This window comes from Bombus flavifrons, chromosome 1 (genome assembly GCF_040668555.2).
Source record: "Bombus flavifrons isolate JBK064 chromosome 1, iyBomFlav1_principal, whole genome shotgun sequence".
In the NCBI taxonomy this organism is placed as follows: domain Eukaryota; kingdom Metazoa; phylum Arthropoda; class Insecta; order Hymenoptera; family Apidae; genus Bombus; species Bombus flavifrons.
In genome coordinates, this window is record NC_138442.1 from 20520051 (window position 1) to 20539665 (window position 19615).

The 19615-nt window shown below is 36.6% G+C and overlaps 1 protein-coding gene across 16 annotated transcripts in view; it reads left to right on the forward strand.

Moving 5' to 3' along the window:
- Positions 1 to 19615, forward strand: part of LOC138190159 (titin) — a 149828-nt gene that overhangs the window by 127226 nt on the left and 2987 nt on the right. For 12 of the 16 annotated variants that reach the window (XM_069109558.1, XM_069109465.1, XM_069109054.1 and 9 more), the window contains 23 exons: positions 250 to 6379; positions 6818 to 6865; positions 7100 to 7213; positions 7329 to 7481; positions 7788 to 8151; positions 8725 to 9040; positions 9560 to 9848; positions 10385 to 10453; positions 10562 to 10694; positions 11103 to 11539; positions 11931 to 12200; positions 13301 to 13679; positions 13891 to 14045; positions 14192 to 14482; positions 14646 to 14787; positions 15033 to 15302; positions 15651 to 16096; positions 16559 to 16858; positions 17223 to 17377; positions 17463 to 17613; positions 17998 to 18075; positions 18146 to 18250; positions 19383 to 19580. In XM_069109558.1, the coding sequence (XP_068965659.1) occupies positions 250 to 6379; positions 6818 to 6865; positions 7100 to 7213; positions 7329 to 7481; positions 7788 to 8151; positions 8725 to 9040; positions 9560 to 9848; positions 10385 to 10453; positions 10562 to 10694; positions 11103 to 11539; positions 11931 to 12200; positions 13301 to 13679; positions 13891 to 14045; positions 14192 to 14482; positions 14646 to 14787; positions 15033 to 15302; positions 15651 to 16096; positions 16559 to 16858; positions 17223 to 17377; positions 17463 to 17613; positions 17998 to 18075; positions 18146 to 18250; positions 19383 to 19580 (10993 nt within the window). Of the gene's footprint in view, positions 1 to 249; positions 6486 to 6817; positions 6866 to 7099; positions 7214 to 7328; positions 7482 to 7787; positions 8152 to 8724; positions 9041 to 9559; positions 9849 to 10384; positions 10454 to 10561; positions 10695 to 11102; positions 11540 to 11930; positions 12201 to 13300; positions 13680 to 13890; positions 14046 to 14191; positions 14483 to 14645; positions 14788 to 15032; positions 15303 to 15650; positions 16097 to 16558; positions 16859 to 17222; positions 17378 to 17462; positions 17614 to 17997; positions 18076 to 18145; positions 18251 to 19382; positions 19581 to 19615 lie in introns of those variants that run through there. The other 4 variants (XM_069132867.1, XM_069132790.1, XM_069109144.1 and 1 more) reach the window with 4 other exon arrangements.

Sequence of the window (19615 nt, forward strand, 5' to 3'; positions counted from 1 at the left end):
TAAATAATGTAATTTTTAATATATGTATAGATTAGATGAAAATAATCGAATATTTGTTAGAAATTAAGAGGAGATTATAGTGTAACAAGAAATAAAAAACGAAACTGAAAATAAAAATCAATTCTTTCCATGCATCAAAAATACAATATTTCAAAAATAAAAAAGCACACTACTTATGAAATGACCTACTAAAATGTCTAAAATTAATAACACAAGTACAAATTACTTATTTTTTTAATGAAAAAACAGGAAATCATCGAGGAAGTCAAACCTATCAAAAAGATCATCAAGAAGAGGAAGCCAGTGCCGGGTAAAGATGAAGTAACAGAGGAAGTCGTGGAAGAGATAATAATAGAGCAGCCGCAAGAATTAGAAGCCCGACCAATCATAGAAGAAGTAGAAACAGTGACGATCACTGAACACGATGTACGAAAAGCTCCAAAGAAGAAGAAGGAGGTGGTCATCAAAGAGGAAGAAGAGATCTTCGAAACAATCGAAACACCCACCCAGAAAATAATTCGAAAGAAGATTCGTCCAATGAAGAAAGGAGAAGAAGAGGTCGTGGTGGAAGAGATAATTCAGAAGCCACTAGAAGAAATAACCAAAATGGAGGAAGAACAAATAGTAGAAGTCGTTGAGACACCCACTAAGAAAGTAGTAAAAAAGAAGAAAGCCATAGTGAAAGATGACGGTGTTCCTGAAGAGATCGTTGAAGAAATTATTATCGAAAAGCCACAGAAAGAAAAAGCGAAACCTAAGGTAGAAGAAGGAACAGAAACGGTTAAAGTAACAAGGGTTGATCTGAAGAAAGCACCGAAGAAACCTGAAGAGATAGTAGAAGAAGAAGAAGAAATCATTGAAACCATTGAGACACCAACAAAGAAGATCATTCGAAAGAAACCTAAAGATAAGAAGGAAAAGGTAGTGGAAGAAGTTATACAGAAGACCATAGAGGAAGCAAAAGCGATGGAGAAAAGTGAAATCGTAGAAATCATTGAAACACCAACGAAGAAAATAATCAAAAAGAAAAAGGCTACAATCACAGAAGGAAAGGCTCCTGAGGAACAAATCGAAGAGATCGTGATTGAGAAACCTGTTAAAGAAAAAGCCAAAAAGAAGATTCTACCAAAAGAAGGTTTAGAAATCACTGAAATTATTACCGAAACTTCTGTCGAGGAATTACTTGAGGAGAAGGCTAAACCTGAAGAAGTCAAACCCTCGGAAGTGGAAGAAGAAAAGGCAGAAGTTACTAAGGTAGAAGTAAAGAAAGTTCCAAAGAAGAAGAAGAAACCAGTTACAGCTCTTGAAGCCGAAGAGAAGGACGAAGCTGTGGAAGAAATAAAACCTGAGGTACCTAAAGAAGAAAAGGCAGAACCAACTGTTATAGAGAAAGAAGGTGTTGAAGTGACTGAAGTGATTTCTGAAGTGACCACGGAGGAACTTCCTGAAGAGGTTAAACCTAAGAAGAAGAAGGCTACTGAGATTAAGGAGATAGAAGAACAGGTGATCAAAAAAGAGGTTAAAGTGAAGGAAGCACCGAAAGAAGGTGTATCTGAAACTGAAGAACAGCCAGAGGAAGAAGTACAAGAACTTGTAACTGAGAAGCCAAAGAAGGTTAAAGCCAAGAAAGAAATTACGCCTCAAGATGGTATTATAACCACTGAAGTTATTTCTACAACTGCGGAAGAAGAATTACAAGTGCAGAAACCAGAAGAAGATAAGGCTAAAATAGTCGAAGAGAAGGAAGAGAAAGCAGAAGTAAAAGAAAAGAAGGTTACTGTAAAGAAGACTCCTAAGAAGAAATTAACACCGAAGGAAGCTGAAGAGGAACAAGTGGAGGAAGTTGTGGAAGAGATTACAGTGGAAGAACCAAAGAAAAGGAAGGCTAAGAAGACTGTCCTTCCGAAGGAAGAGTTACAAACGACTGAAGTGGTTACTGAGATTACTACAGAAGAAATAAAAGAAGAGAAGCCAAGGGAAGAGAAGGCTGTTCCTAAAGAGGAAGAAAAGGTTGAAGAAGAGGCAACGGTTACCGAGGTTTCTGTGAAGAAGGTACCTAAGAAGAAGAAAAAGGAGGAAGTTGTGACGAACGGTGAAGTGATTGAAGAGAAACTGAAAGTGAAGGAAATTCCTGAAGAGAAACAGGAAGTAAAGGAAGAAGTAAAGGAAGAAAAACCAGAGGAAATGAAACCAGAAGAAGAAAGAGCAAAGGAGGTGGAAAAGGAGGAAGAGAAACCAAAAGAAAAACCAAGGAAGAAGAAAATCACCGCAGAAAAGAAACCCACCGTTGTAGAGGAAGAGCAACATGAGGAGAAGATAGAAGAAATACCAGAAGAGAAGCCAAAGATGGTCAAAGCCAAGAAGGAGATTATTCCACAGGATGCCGTTGAAACCACAGAAGTTGTTCCAGAAACTGTTGCTGAAGAAACACCAACAAGGAAACCTGAAGAACGCAAGGCTGTACCAGTCGAAGAGAAACCGGAAGAAGAAGTAGTAATAGAAGAGGTTCCTATAGAAAAAGCATCGAAAGAGGAAAGGGAAGAAATACCGGAAGAGAAACCAGAAGAAGTTCCTGAGAAACCAAAGGAAGCAAAGGTTGTGAAGAAGAAAAGGAAGAAGATAGTGAAGAAAGATGAAATCGAGGAGTGGGTCGAACCAGAGTACGAACGACCTGTACTGGAACCCATGCCTGAGAAGATTCAATGGGAACCAAAGAAAAAGAAAGAGAAGAAGCCTTTACCAGAATCTTTGCAAAAATTGGTCCCTCAAAAAATCGAAAGAAAAGAGATCAAACCCACGAAGCTTAAATACTCAGAACCGGTTGAAACCGTTCAGTTCGCTGCGATCAAATTGAAAAAGGTGACAGTTTCGAAGAAGAAAGTAGTCGAAGAAGCCAAATTCCCGAAGATCATGTTACGAAGCAGACTTACATTCGTCGGTGACTATCCACCTGAAATACAATATCCAAAGGTAACAGAACTAGAAGAGAATCCGGTTCAATCTGGTATTCTGTCTAGAAACACCGAGGAAGCTCTGGAAGTGCTAAAGCGAAAGGTCAAGAAGGTTAAACTTCCTAAGAAAGAAATTGCAGAATTGGAAAAATTGGATCAAGAATTCGAAGAATTGAAGAAGGTACCTTTGGAGAAAGTGGAGGATAAATCGATATACGAACGTCCACCGAAGAAGCCTGCAGAAAAACCAGAAGAGCCACAGAAGTTGGTCGTTGGCAAAGGCAAGGTACCTGAAGAAGAAAAGGTGGAACCTGAAAAGGTGAAACTAAAGAAGGTTCCTGAAAAGAAACCAGAAGAAATTGAAGAACCATTGAAGAAACCACCCAAACCAGTACCTGAAGAGGAAGTGAAACCAGAGAAAAAAGAAAAACCAAAGGTGAAATTAGAACACGATGAGTTAAAGCCTTTAGATTTCGAGAGACCAGAACTGGAGAAATATGAACCAGAGAAATACCAAGAACCAGAAAAACCAGCACCAGAGCCAGTTCCAAAACCATACGAACCAGAAGAGAAGAAGAAGCCAGATCAAGAGATCGAACAGATTCCGTTAATAAAGGGAAAACCGAAACCACAAGAGCCGGATAAAGAACCTGAAGTTAAGTTCAGAATACCTCAAAAAGACAAGCCAGAAGAGGAACCAGAGAAGATAACGTTAAAGGGCTGGAAAAAAGACAAACCTGAGGACGAAGGTGTGGAAGAGTTCCCAGCGAAGGAAGAAGAGGAAGCTCCTAAAGCACCCAAAGAAGAACTTGAAGAAATCACTGTGAAGCGTAAAGTGAAACCAAAGAAACCCAAAGAGAAGGTTCCTAAGGAAGAAGAGGTAACGCTGAAGGAGCCTGAAAAGAAGAAACCAGAGGAAGTTCCAGAAGTAGTAGAAGATATCACTTTGAAAAAGGAACCAGAGAAACCTATTGAAGAAGCTCCTGCTGAACTTACCATCAAGAAACCAGTTTTGAAGGAGAAAGAAGTACAAGAAGAAGAAATAGTGGCTGAAGTGACGTTAAAGAAGAAACCGGAGAAACCTGAAGAAGTGGTTGAAGAAGCAATTGTGAAGAAGCCAAAGAAGAAGAAGCCCGTAAAAGAAGAAGAGGCCGTTGAAGTTACAATAAAAAAGAAAGAGAAAGTGGAAGAAGAAATTAAAGAAGACGTTGTTATAAAGAAGAAGCCAAAGGACGAGGTGCCTGCAGAAGAGATTGAAGAAGTCACTTTGAAAAAACCAGAAGAAAAAGCTGCTGAAGAAGTAACTGAAGAAATAGAGAAACCTAAAAGGAAGAAACCTGTGGAGGAAGAAGCTGCAGACGAAGTCACTATTAAGAAACCAGTTGTAGAAGAAAAGAAGGAAGAAGACGTTCCTGAACAGGTAACGCTAAAGAAGAAGAAACCAAAGGAAAAACCGGTTCCAGAAGAAGTAACCGAAGAAGTTACACTGAAACCGGTTCCGAAAGAAGAAGAAAAGGCACCAGAGGAAGTAACTGAGAAAGTGGAGATGAAGAAACCTAAGAAGAAGAAGCCAGTGGTTGAAGAAGCTGCCGATGAAGTTACTATCAAGAAACCAGTGCCAGTAGAAAAGAAAGAGGAAGAAATTATAGAAGAAGTAACATTTAAGAAGAAGAAACCAAAAGAGAAACCGGTTCCAGAAGAAGTGATTGAAGAAATTACACTGAAACCAGTTCCGAAAGAAGAAGCAAAGGCACCGGAGGAAGTAAGTGAGAAAGTGGAGGTGAAGAAACCTAAAGAGAAGAAACCAGTGGTGGAAGAAGCTGCCGATGAAGTTACTATCAAGAAACCAGTGCCAGTAGAAAAAGAAGAAGCAGAAATTATAGAAGAAGTAACATTGAAAAAGAAGAAACCAAAGGAGAAACCGGTTCCAGAAGAAGTGATTGAAGAAATTACACTGAAACCAGTTCCAAAAGAAAAAGAAAAGGCACCGGAAGAAGTAACTGAGAAAGTGGAGGTGAAGAAACCTAAAGAGAAGAAACCAGTGGTGGAAGAAGCTGCCGATGAAGTTACTATCAAGAAACCAGTGCCAGTGGAAAAAGAGGAAGAAATTATAGAAGAAGTAACATTGAAAAAGAAGAAACCAAAGGAGAAACCGGTTTCAGAAGAAATGATTGAAGAAATTACATTGAAACCAGTTCCGAAAGAAGAAGAAAAGGCACCGGAGGAAGTAAGTGAGAAAGTGGAGGTGAAAAAACCGAAGAAAAAGAAGCCCGTAGTCGAAGAAGCTGCCGATGAAGTCACTATTAAGAAACCTGTCCCTGTAGAGAAGGAAGAAGAGGAAATTATAGAGGAAGTAACATTTAAGAAGAAGAAACCAAAAGAAAAACCGCTAACAGAGGAAGAAGAGGTCGCTGAAGTGACTCTCACGAAACCAAAACCAGTGGAGGAAGAAAAGAAACCGGAAGAAGTAGAAATATCATTGAAAAAGAAACCGAAGAAAAAGCCAGTCGTCGAGGAAGAAGCTGCCGAGGTAACTATCAAAAAATTAGTTCCTGTCGAAGCGGAGGAGGCTCCTGAAGAGATTACCATCAAGAAGAAGAAGCCAGAAAAGAAACCAACGCCAGTCACGGAGGAGGTTGAAGAAACTGCCGTAACCATAAAGAAAGCTCGGGCTCCTGAGGAACCTAAAGAAGAAGAAGAAATATCTACCGATGTACAAATAAAGAAGAAGAAACCCGTACGTAAAGCTACGGAAGAGGTAGCTGAAGAACTAACGATCAAAAAGATCGAAGAAGTGGAACAACCAGAAGAAGAAGAAGAAGAGGTCCAAGAATTCACAGTCAAAAGGAAACCTCCAAAGCTGCCACCAAAACCTATCGAAGAAATCTACGAAGATGTTACTCTTCGGAAGTTACGTCCAAAGAAGAAACCAAGGCCAGATATCAAAGAAATAACAGAAGCAGAGAATGTGACGTTCAGACCACGTTCTACGAAGACCAAAGAAGATGTAGAGCAAGAATTCAAGATCTCGTTGAACACTTACGAGGAAGAAGACATTTCTATGTCCGGTAAGGTTAAACTGAAACCTAAGAAACGACCGATGACGTACTCTGAAGAAGCAGGGGAAGAAACCATCAAAATTATGCAAGAAGTCGAAGACGACTCTGGGCCAATTATAGAAGAGATCATAGAATCAGACGAGGAGGCTAGAGATGAATATAATATAGAAGAATTAGAGACTGATGAGATGAGAGTGCCACTGAGAAGGAGAAAGAAGAAGGAACCAAGGCCATATAAGGTGGAAGATATCGAAGAAGGTGACGTGAGCTTAAAATTGAAACGCGAGAGGAAATATTCGGTGGAGGAAGCTGACGAAACGTTGGCGCTGAAGTTGAAGAGCAAGAGACGAGTTTCCACCTTCGACGAAGGTTCGAGAGGATTTTTCGATTTCCGCTTTCGCAGATAACGTTTAATCTGATGTAACGTGCTTTCAGCTAATATTAACGCGCTTCGTCAGACCATAAGGTGCACTTAGTGAGTATGCTTGTCCCTAACATCCTTCTGCCTCCGAAACGAAGCCTCGCCTACAATCTTCCGCTTCTTAATCCACTGCGAATGAAAAGCATATCGGTACTTCCTATAACGTACTTCAACAAAAAATGGCAGTAAAACGCTGTATAACGAATTTCTAGCGGCATTAGGCCTATTAGCGACATATGTATTCGTGATAGACGAGTATGATTGTATAATATCGTAAAATATATAGAATATATTGACGCTTCAATAGTCGATTGTATTAATAGATATCGGCTTGTGTGAGTGATTTTGCTTACTTTTGTTGTAATACTTTGTTTGACACTTTACAGAAGAGGCCTCGCTTAGTATCACCAGAGAAGAAGACATTTCAGAGGAAGGTACGTTCATGTTCCAATAAAATACATTGCTGAAAACTATTTGAATCGTTTTTCGTATTGTTTTGATTTTTATACACACATATATTAATAATATGTCAACCTATCAATCTTATGCAATTTCATTTCTATTCATAACATTTATACTAGTGATCCTCTAATTTATCTATTTTTATTTTCATGTCATTCTTACTCCTATATTAATGGATAACGTATTTGAATAAATTGATGTTTTAGACGAAATCGAATACGTTGTACGCGATGGCGACACAATGTTCTCGATTTGCTCGTACGTGGCAGAAACTGACGAAGCTATCAACCTCGTCGAAGGAGAAAGAGTTTACGTTATCGGTAAGTTGATACGTTTCTACACGAAATGGTGCATCATTATATCGATGTAACTAGGTTAACGGTACTATTGTTGCGTTCTGCCCTGATATCTTTATTTTTACGTTGCCTTTTTTAGACCATTCGAATCAAGACTGGTGGTTCGTGAAGAAACACCTGACGGAAGAAAAGGGCTGGGTTCCAGCGCAATATCTTCTCAACGAAGTGCACTATACTCTATATCTGCAGCGCAAATTGCACGAGAAAATCGATAAATTACCAGTATTTGAAAGTAAGTTTATTCACACTTTACTAACTCACAAAAAACTGTAAAAATTTATCTTGATGAAAATTATTTCCCAATCATATTAAGTAATTATGAACATTCTCATTTTCTCACACACATGATTAAATTACAAATTACCTAATTTTACTTTACGATCTCTGTAATTATTTCTTACATTTTCACAAATTAACAAGAATTTGATTAACGCGTTAATTTGCATTTTAAACAAAAGAAACGTTACGTTATCGTAAAAAGTATTAGCAGAAAATTCGCGTCACAAATATAATGCAAATTATTAATTAATAATCACAGAACCAGCGCCAGGAGAGAAGACATCAGCACCGAGGTTCATCGAAAAATTACAGCCAATTCACACACCAGATGGTTACACGATCCAATTCGAATGTCAAGTGGAGGGTCTACCAAGGCCTCAGATAACTTGGTTCCGACAGACAGCCATCATCAAGCCATCACCTGACTTCCAAATGTACTACGATGACGATAATGTAGCAACTTTGATCATCAGGGAAGTGTTCCCCGAAGATGCTGGCACCTTCACCTGTGTCGCCAAGAACGCCGCTGGTTTCGCTTCCAGTACCACAGAATTAATTGTGGAAGCGCCTCTTTCTGATCATGGATCGGATCTTACTGGTCCATCCAGAAAGAGCCTCTCAAGGTACGCTTTTTCCCACTGGATTTTCCATATCTTTCTTTAGATATAGATTGGGAAATATTATTAATAATATCGCAAAACATTAAAATAAATTACTTACATTCAATTATTAATTTCTTCATTCGAGGATATCTTTGATTATTTACTATTTCTATTATTTCAATATTATTAATGTTTTCTCGAATTTTTATGCAAATATAATATACTATTTGTTGGATTAAGTATGTTTCCTTATTCTTAAAATTAGTGATAATAATAGTTGAAAAATACGTAAATATTTTTTCTACGCCTATTGCAATTCTAATTAAATAATTATAATTAAAATATTAGGTTGTCCGGAAAGTGTCTTTCTCTTACAGACACGTCTTTTACAAAGATGCATCTTTATACAAACATGAAACCTAATCTGTCGAACGTTGTGACCTTTATTTTGATAGAACAAAATGGATCATACGTAATTCGATAAAATAATATAAAACGGAAAATCTCGTGCATCCATTATTTCCTTATAAAACGAAAGAAACTTTTTGGACGACCTAACATATGTTCTATATAATTGCAAATAAATGTCTGCAGAGAATCATCTCTCGTCGACATCTTGGAGGGAATACCACCAACGTTCTCGAGGAAACCAAAGGCGAAATACGTCAACGAAGGTGATGATGTGATTTTGGAATGTCGACTGGTGGCAGTACCTGAACCAGAAATAACCTGGTACTACAAGGATACGCAGATTACAACCAAAGAGAACATCGTTGTTGCTACCGAGAGCGACATGCACATGTACTGCAGCGTAATTAAGATCACTAAAGTACAGAAGAAACAGGAAGGAAAGTACACTATCGTTGCTAGAAACAGGGAAGGTGAAGCTACTATAGAAATTCCTATGAAGGTTTGTATATAATAATAACAGTACTTCAATCGTGATTATTATTACTATTTGATAATTGCAATTCACTAGTTCTAGAGTTTATTATTATTTCTAATTCGATAATATCATACAATTAAATTAATTCGACAACATCAATGATCTAATTACGCGTCTAAAGAGAAATTGCTACGTAATTCCATTAATTTGTTAGGCGATTTCTTCTTCCATAATTTAATATTCGAACTGAAGGATTTTTGATAGAATATCGAATAGATGAAAATACGAATTTTAATCTTCAATAAAATAAATACTGCACGGATCGAATGCTTCTCTACTTTGCTAATTCGCAAGTTTCGTTCTACTTAAATGTAGATGTTACTTAAACAAATTTACGCGAAAAGAATATTAAATTATAAATATTTTACGAAATGATTGTTCCGCGGACTCGATTCTTCTCTAACTTGATAATTAAAAAGTTGTTCCATTTGAATATAGTATACAGAGATATTGCTTCTCAAAACTTTCAATCTAATCGCACAGGTGAAGACTGGCAAACACGAACCGCCAGAGATTCTAGAACCATTGCAATCGTACGTGATACGGGAAGGTGAAACCGTGGTATTATCGACACAAATCGTCGGAAACCCAGCTCCTAAAGTAACTTGGTACAAGAACGGTAAACCACTGAAAGGCTTGACTCCGAAACAAGATGGCCACGTGAATACGCTCACGCTGATTCAACCTCAAGTATCTGACACAGGGGAATATTCTGTGGTAGCTACCAACGATCTTGGCACAGCCGAAACGAAAGCTACGTTAACAGTTGAAAGTAAGAATATTGGAACTCGTAGTTATACTTTGCGCAGAATATTAGCTTCTTGCGATAAAAGCTTCTTGTTCCATACACGTTGTCGTGTTTCGCGATATCATAATTATTCATTCGTAATTATTTGAATGGCATCAAAGGCTGATGAGCCGTTTCAATCGAAGGCACCAACGACTTCTGATCAAGTCGATTTCTATTGGGTTGGCAACTAAGTGATTGCGGATTTTGTCATTACCACCTAATGGCAAAATCCGCAATCACTTAGTTGCCAATAATAATAATACAGAATCGAAATAGCGTTCGTTGTTTCAACGAAGAATTCAATGAAGACCTTAAGGAATTTTTACAATAGAAATAAAGTAAAATTCAAAATGTGTATCGTTCGAATAATCATGCGACAACGTATCAGGAAATTGATTCGATACGTGTCGTAATGAGACAAATTTTTCTAACAATGCTCAATAAATTTAGATTAAATAATATCGCATTACGCTTGTACATATTAATGCTGCAACATGCTTCGCTACATCATTTTTCAGTAAACTTGAAGCCTTCCCTGACCATTAACTTCCAGCAACAAACATACGAACAACACAGTGTATCGAAGGGTAGGATATGCTTCTGCTTGCGTTAATTTGTTGTGTATTTGCAATAATCTAATAACGAAATTGTCTAAGTGATAGCGAAAAATAATATTTATCTGTGTACTCTTGTAGAAATACCTAGCGGAGCTCCAGAACCGCCACTCTTCACGGAACGGTTCCAAGAACTCACCGTTCCGCAGAAAGGTACCTTCAAGTTGGTGGCGAAGGTTACTGGAAACCCTGTACCAGAAGTCACGTGGTTAAGGTATCATTAGCTACTTTATTGTTTCCAAGTTTTCGTTATCTGCTATTTGTGAAATACCAAGATTTTTATTTTTTTGCTTTTTTTTTTAATTCAAACCTTAACACATATCGTAATACTTGCAATACCTGAGTAGTGAAAGAACGATGAATTTATTGAATTTTCTCGACTTGTATTCTGTTTCACTTCTACAATATCAAATTTCTATTGCCGTTAAATGATCAAAATAACCAATTTATTATTTCTCGTGGTAATTTTATGGACAACGGTGCACTGTTAGGAATTTGAATAATTTCCGATAAAGCAGTCATTTTCACTGTTCCATTTTAATTTCTTTCGAACACGTATTATATATTTTAGTCATCGGTATAAATCAAAGCACGTTTTAATTTTAAGCTTATTTTTCGACAGAAACAACAAACCCTTGGAGAAATCGCCGAACGTCACAGAAACCTACGATGGCGAGAACATCGTACTGGAGATCAGAAACGCGGATTCAGAGGTAGACGCAGGCGATTACAAGTGTGTCGCGAGCAATCCAGTTGGAAAAGCGTCTCACGGTGCCAGAGTGACGGTAGACGTGGAAAAAGTAACATTCACCAAGACTCTGGAGAAGGAAGTCGTCATCGACGAGTACAAGACCTTGGAACTCACCTGTGAAACATCGCACACCGTGTCTACGAAATGGTGGCACAACGACCAGGAGATCAGTGGAATGGATCATCGCGAGATCATTCACGAAGGACGAGTGCACAAGCTGGTGATCAAGAAAACGAATCCTACGGACGAAGGAACTTACAAGTGCACCGTGAAGAATCAATCGACGTCGAGCAAAGTTACGGTAAAAGGTAAGAATCGCTGTATGTAATATATATAAATAATAATAAGAATCTCTACGTCACTGTAAATTAAACATTTGAATCTACATTGGATACAACCACTGAATGCAATTATTAGGATTAGGTTTACAGCGATTATCAGACCGCGAATAGATATTTATGGAAATTCATATTTTTATGGACGCGATTAAAAAAGTAGTCTCCAGGTAGAGATTTTTTTATTTATTAAATGTTATAACGAATATCTTATATACTTTTGCACGTTACGTGTAGTCTGTGCATCTTTTGCATCTTTAAATTTTCCACAAACGCAAAATTACATAGATTTAAAAAAAAGGTTTTACAGCGATTCGTTGAAGAAAAAGTATGACGCGTAGGTAATTGAAATTTAATATTACAGCCACGAAACCGGAATTCGTGAAGAAGTTACAAGACTGCGAAGTAAAGGAGCGTGACGTTGCCATTTTGGAGGTTGAAGTTACATCGGCGACAGCGGACGTTAAATGGTTCAAGGATGGCGAGCCTCTGGGACCAAGTAAAGAGAAATTGGAATTTGTTAAAGAAGGTACCGTTAGGAAATTGTTCATCAGAAGTACATCCGTCCATGACGAAGGAGAATACACGTGCAGTCTTATCGATCAGAAATGTTCAGCGGAAGTCACCGTCATTGGTAAATATTATTAATTTATTGCATTATACATTAAAACATCCGTTTAAATGTATCTATCATAAAATTCGTGAAACCTAACCAACTATCACTTGGATAATTTAGAATTTGTCATCTACCTAGTTTAGATATATCTACATAAATGGTACTTGGTACAGTAGCTACAAAATATATTGGCACTCCAATGTATTTATTAGAGCATTTGTATGCTAATTAATTAGCCCCAAGTATATTAAATTTCATATCATTTAGTAACACTTTCGTACGAGTATAAAAATTTGATACCATTGGGTTGGCAACTAAGTGATTGCGGATTTTGTCAATACCACCTAATGACAAAATCCGCACTCACTTAGTTGCCAACCCAATATAAAAATGAAACATACAATAAGAATCTGATCAGAAAACATTTCATTACGAAGTAAAGGTGTGAACCAATACCTTTTGTAGTCACTGTATATCTAATTATTATACCTAAGATACATCTATATATATTATTTCATTTTTATCAGAAATATATTCTTTTTGTTATATATACAGGATGGTTGGTAACTGGTGGTACAAGCGGAAAGGGGGTGATTCTACGCGAAAAAAGAAGTCGAAAATATAGAATACAAATTTTTTTTTTTTATTTTTCCATCGAGACAGCGATCTACAGTGAGATCCGTTATAACGAGACGCGATAAAGTGCACGCGTACCGAGCGAAAATTCAAAGCCGATTTTCTCGAAAACAAAGCCTCAAAGGAAAAATTTTTATTCTATATTTTCGACTTCTTTTTTCGCGTAGAATCACCCTCTTTCCGCTTGTACCACCAGTTACCAACCACCCTGTATATTATTTCATTTTTATCATAAATATATTCTTTTTATTATATATATACATATTTGTCAAAATCCAAGGTCTTATACAACAAAAACAATTTATAACTGTCGTTTCACTCTATGAAATAGATACAATCTGTGATATAAAAAGTCCAACATCTAAAGATTAGAACTGCACTTAGAAAATTTACAAATAGCAACTACTATTTCACGAGTATTAAATTAAAGTTTACAGTATGACGATGTACTATTTACCATCTTTTCTTACAAATTATCGTAGAACTACCACCGGAAATTATTACAAAGATGCAAGATGTGACAATAGCAAGAGGCGAGAGGGCAACGTTCGAGATAGAACTAACAAAAGGAGATGCGTTGGTTCGATGGTTCAAAGATGGACAAGAGTTACAATTTTCGGAACACGTCCGATTGTCGATCGATGGCAAGAGACAGAAGCTGAAGATCTACGATACGGAACCGGAGGATGCAGGCGTTTATTCCTGCGAAGTCGGTGAACAAAAATCAACAGCCAAGTTGACCGTAGAGGAACCTGGCGTGGAATTCGTCACTAAGTTACCGGATGTCACCCTTGTACCATTGAACGCCGATGCCGTTTTCGTTATTGAAATATCACGCGACGTTCCAGTCACGTGGATGAGGTAAGATAAAATATTAATATAAAACATGTGAATAAATAAATAATTATTTAGATAATGTGTATAAATACAATATTACGTCTTTTATATAACGAAAAGCAAATTTGTGTATTACATTTTAAAATAGATAAGTATTTCGAATATCGATATATACAAATGACTATAATTATATCGAATTAAGAGAAAAATAAAACGTAACGTAATGACATTATAGGAAAACGGAAGTTCTTAAGGAATCGTCCAAGTACACCATTATAGATGAGGGAACCGTAAAGAAACTGATCGTGAAAAAATGTACCGCTAAAGATATCGCGGAATACACAGCTGCGGTAACGAACGTGAAAACATCATCGAAATTAAGAGTCGAAGGTAATGTTCAGATTAAATATCCGCCAAACGAAATTAAAGAAATGTCTGTATTTGAACGTTTTAAAAAATTTGAGAAATTCATTCAACGACAAAATTAACGAACGATAATGTTTAACTGATATTATCGTCCGTTTAAATTTTCACAGTTATGGAAACGGCGCCAAAGATTAGCCCGGATACACCAAAGAAGTACAAAGTAAGGAAAGGCGAAGACGTAGAAGTAGTCGTGAAATTCAGCGCAACACCAAAACCAAACGACGAATGGACAGTGAACGGCAACGTGGTTACAAAATCAAAACGAGTTGTGCCATCAATCGGTGAAGAATCCGCGGTATTAACAATCAGGAAGATCCAAGAAGAAGATGTTGGTGATTATACTTTGAAACTGGTGAACAACGTCGGAGAGGCCACCATCGAGATCAACGTCGTTATCGTCCGTAAGTATTTTTAACAATTTCAAGATAATTTTTACAATATTTCATCTTCTTTTTTTTTTAATTGTACGATACATTTTTATTGAGAAATTTTGTTCCTACGTTGCAATTACACGATACATTTTTATTGATAAATTTTGTTCTTACGTTATCTGTGTATTTACAGAGGTACCGAGTGCACCTGGAGCACCAGAACCATTGGAAGTAACTCAGGATAGCGTTACGCTTCACTGGAAGAAACCAGATTCAGATGGAAACTCGCCCATCGTTGAGTACATTCTGGAGTATCAAGAAAAGACTGAAGCTACGTGAGTATATTTTATTAAACGGGAAAAGGCTTGAATAAAATATTCGAATAGAACAATGTAGGAATTACTTCTGAGTAGAATATTTGAATAAAATGAGTTAGAATTGATTTGTGAACAAAATATTCAAATATACAAAAATATTTCATTAAGAGCAATACGATGAAGCTATAGTAAATCTTGATTGACGTTTTTCAATGGAATAATAGATATGAGTTATGAAATATATTTATCTTTTTAATTTAAAGGTGGAACAAGATTACAGAGACTATAACAGAAACAACACATACGGTAACGAAATTAACCACGAACAAGGAGTACACCTTCCGAGTAACAGCTGCAAACGAGGCTGGACCAGGTGAAACATCACCAACTTCTCCGTACATAAAGATAACAAAACCATCGGCTGCAGAACCACCAGTTCTTCTAGAACCTCTGAAGAGTGTCATCGTTGGCCTTGGAGAAACAGTCACCCTATCTTGCGTCATTGGAGGAACACCGACGCCTCAGATTACTTGGTACGAATTTTCATTATCGAATCGTGTAAATTTCATGAAACTTTATCAGAAATATTTCTCTACGATTTAAATTTCTCTATTCAACTTCCAATACAACGCTCTTTTTAATTTAAATTAACCAAAGTACAAATTTTTCCATCGAATTTTCATCTTCATCTTTGTAAATCTCTTTTGATTTGAGCTATTTAAACTGGAAACTTGTCTATCGAATTTTCAGTTTAATAGTTTTTATTACATTTAAATCAACTTACAAGATCGTCTTATCAAAAAAGATTGTAGCGTACTAAAATATCAAAAATTATATCAACAATAGTAGGAAATAATTTCAACCGATTCATCTGCTTTCAGGTTGAGAAATGACGAAATTTTCGAAGACAGCAACATCACGTACGAAAATCGCGTGGCAAAGTACACGATCGAGAAGACAACGGAAACATCGTCGGCGACCTTCACAGTGAAAGCAAAGAACGAAAGAGGAACAGCAGAAACCACGTGCGAACTGAAAGTGCAAGAGCCGCCTAAGATCACGTACGACGAGAGTTTGGCAAGTCAGAAACTTCCGGTGAACAGTCAATGGAAGATCGATATTCGGGCGAGCGGCTTCCCGAAACCAGAAATTACATGGTCGAAGAACAACAAGAAGATAGTGGATAAACGTGTATCCATTCAGACGGAAGAAAAGACCTCTACTATCTCTATCTCTTCACTCGTTAGAGAAGACACAGCTACCTATACAGCAAAGGCAGCGAATCAAGCTGGCAGCTCTTCGGTTGACCTACATCTTAGAGTCATAGGTATTGTTATTATTATTAACGAATTACAACATTATTTTCAAGGGAAGAAATATAACAATTAAGTCGCAGATACTTATGTAAATTTATACTTGTATAGAGAAAACTGAAGAAATAGAATTTAAACAGAAATTCGTTCCACTTGCTAAATATTATAACGGCTGTTCTACTTTAGATATGTCATATATTTCTACAGATTACGCTCATTTTGTGCATTTTTGTACTTTTGAATCTTCTATGAATGCGTAAAAACCTGCGATCTAACAACGATCTTCTCTTTTCTAAGTTAATTCTCAAACATTTATCATTTTCTCTTACCAACCATTTATTATTATTTTTTTTTATTTTTTAAATTAATCATAATTATTATTATTTTTATTATTTTCTAAATTAATTTTTTTTATTAATTTCTAAATTAATCATATTATTGTCTAAATTAATCATAAACCGTTTATAATGTCTTAGATAAACCAAGCAAGCCGCAAGGACCAGTGAACTTCAAGGAAATCAGACAAGATCGCGTCACCATCGAATGGCGACCACCAGAAGACGATGGTGGAATCGAACTGGAAAAATACACGATCGAGAAATGCGAACCGGGCAAAGCTTGGGTGAAGATGGTCGATATCGACAAAGAAGTGGAGAGCTTCTGTGTGCACAAGCTGCAACAGAATGCGGAATACAAGTTCAGAATCATCGCCAGGAACGCTGTCGGAGCGTCAGAACCATTGGAATCGGAAACGGTCAAAATGAGAACTTCCTTTGGTAGGTTGAACGTTTATATTTTCTACATGAGTTTTGCTTTACCTTTAGTTTATATTTCTTCGACCTTTCTTCTTGTCTTTTTATATCGTTACTAGCCGTTTCACATTTTCTTACGAATGATGAATCGATTAAATAATAATTGCTTCTGGGAAAAATTGCCTTGAAATTTTAGTGTATCATGCCTCCTCTACAAAAATGTCAGAAGATATACGTTTCTATTAATAATAATTTTCAAGGACTGGATTTTCTCAAAGTCTAGAAAACATTCGATCGAATATTACATTTGTAAGAATAGAAACCACGTGTAAGATTTTTGGTCGTGTCTGAGCTTTGTGAAATTGCCATGATTAACGTATCTTCGCAGAGCCACCTGGGCCACCAAGAGGACCGCTAGAAGTATCAGGAATGACGAAGACATCCTTCACGATAAAATGGCAGCCTCCAGAGAACGACGGTGGAACACCAATAACCGAATATATCGTTGAAATGAAAGAAGAATCGAAGAAATCTTGGCAGAAGGTGATAAAAGAATTCTCTTTGGCAGAATATTTTGACGAAAATTCAAAGTACATCTTGTTGATTACACTGAAAATGTTGTTTACAGATCGGCAGCACAAAGCACGAAACGACGCAGTTGAGCGTATCGGATCTGAAGACAGATGTACCGTACAACTTCAGGATAACAGCGAAGAACAGTGTTGGCACTGGTCCTCCATACATAGCCGAAGAACCAATTTCTGCAGGCAGACGAATCAGTAAGCAAATCGATCGATCATTATTGAAAATTACAATATTAATCGCTTAAATCGCTATAGGCTAATGTACGAAAATAATTTAAAGAGATTTCAATCTTGCAATTAAAGTTTCAAATGTTAAAAATGTAGAAAATAATAACAGCATTTTTACGAGACTTTTAGATGGCAATTAGCAATTAAATTGATCGATTTTGATGGGAATTTAATTAACCGTGTAAGTGTACGTAACGAAAATAGCTTAAATAATATTAATTCTACAATTGAAGTTTTAGATGCTTTGAAGCAAAAAAACGATAGCACGTAGATAAAAAATTATCATTCTAACGCTTCTGAATCATTTGCATTGTAACTTTCCGCATATTTAACGCTTCCGCTATCGCTTAGAAATAACAAAGCTCACCGAAAGCACCATGTACGCTCTGCTTGGCATATTCCCGTCAACGAAGGTAGTCATGAGTAAAAGTAAGTTTCATTATCTTCATAGTTTGTACTGTAGATTTTGTTACTGATCGAAGTTCAATGTTGTTTGTAGCACCTCCATCGAGTCCACAACACGTACAAGTAACGAATGTAACCAGTAAGAGCGTTACACTTAGTTGGTCTCCGCCAGCCAGCAATGGAGGATCAGAGCTCACAGGTAATTTTTAATCAAATATAGTATAATAGCGTAATATAATATCTGGACATAATAAATTGTATAAATATTATACACTGTAAATTCAGATCTTCAGAATCGTATGGAAAGTATACGCTGTAGTTGAACAGCTCGTTTACTTACAAATAATTTCTTACGAGAAACACGACGTTCCAAACGATTAGAATATCATTTTCCAAGTCGATTCTTACATCAATCCTTGTGTCTACACATTTTTCTCTTAAAATTTAAAATCCATCATTATCGAGTATAAGATAATAGCGTAATATAATATCTGGACATAGTAAATTATATAAATATTGTAGACTATAGATACAGATCTTCAGAATCGTATGGAAAGTATACGCTGTAGTTGAACAGCTCGTTTACTTACAAATAATTTCTTACGAGAAACACGACGTTCCAAACGATTAGAAAATAATTTTCCACGTCGCTTTGATTGTTATATCGACCCTCGTGTCTACACATTTTTCTCTTAAAATTTAAAATCCATCATTACCGAGTATAAGATAATAGCGTAATATAATATCTGGACATAGTAAATTATATAAATATTGTAGACTATAGATACAGATCTTCAGAATCGTATGGAAAGTATACGCTGTAGTTGAACAGATCGCTTACTTACAAATAATTTCTTACGAGAAATACGACGTTCCAAACGATTAGAAAATCATTTTCGACGTCGCTTTGATTGTTACATCGACCCTCGTGTCTACACATTTTTCTCTTAAAATTTAAAATCGATCTTTACCGTATTATCATATACGTATACATATGTAATACGTCACAGTATGAACCTATGAAACTACGAAACCTTTGTAAATAATCTTTCTCGCCTTTGTTTACCTTTACGGTATATCGATAGCCATTTCGTTAAAATAGTACTGAAGAAAACGTCTGTATAAATTTTCTGTTAAAATAGAATAAGATGAATCTGAGTAGGGATCGTTTGATTATTTATATAAATCCATAACATTCGATGTGATATATAAACATAAAATAAATAATATCGAAACGATGCATTAAAGGGGCTATAGAAAAATAATCTTACGTTTCCCGAATCATTCTATCATACTATCATGATTCTAACGTATCATTCTATCCCGAATAGGATACATCATCGAGAAGAGGCCGTTGATTGGAAAAGGAGCAAGATGGACGAAGGTTGTCACCCTGGACGCTACGACGCTTCAACATTGCATAGAAAATTTGAAAGAGAGCGAATTTATCTTCAGGATCTTTGCAGAGAACAACATGGGACTCAGTTTACCTACAAACTCAGAACCGGTTACCCTAATGACTCATGCCAGTAAATATTCTTCTTTTATAAATATATATACATCT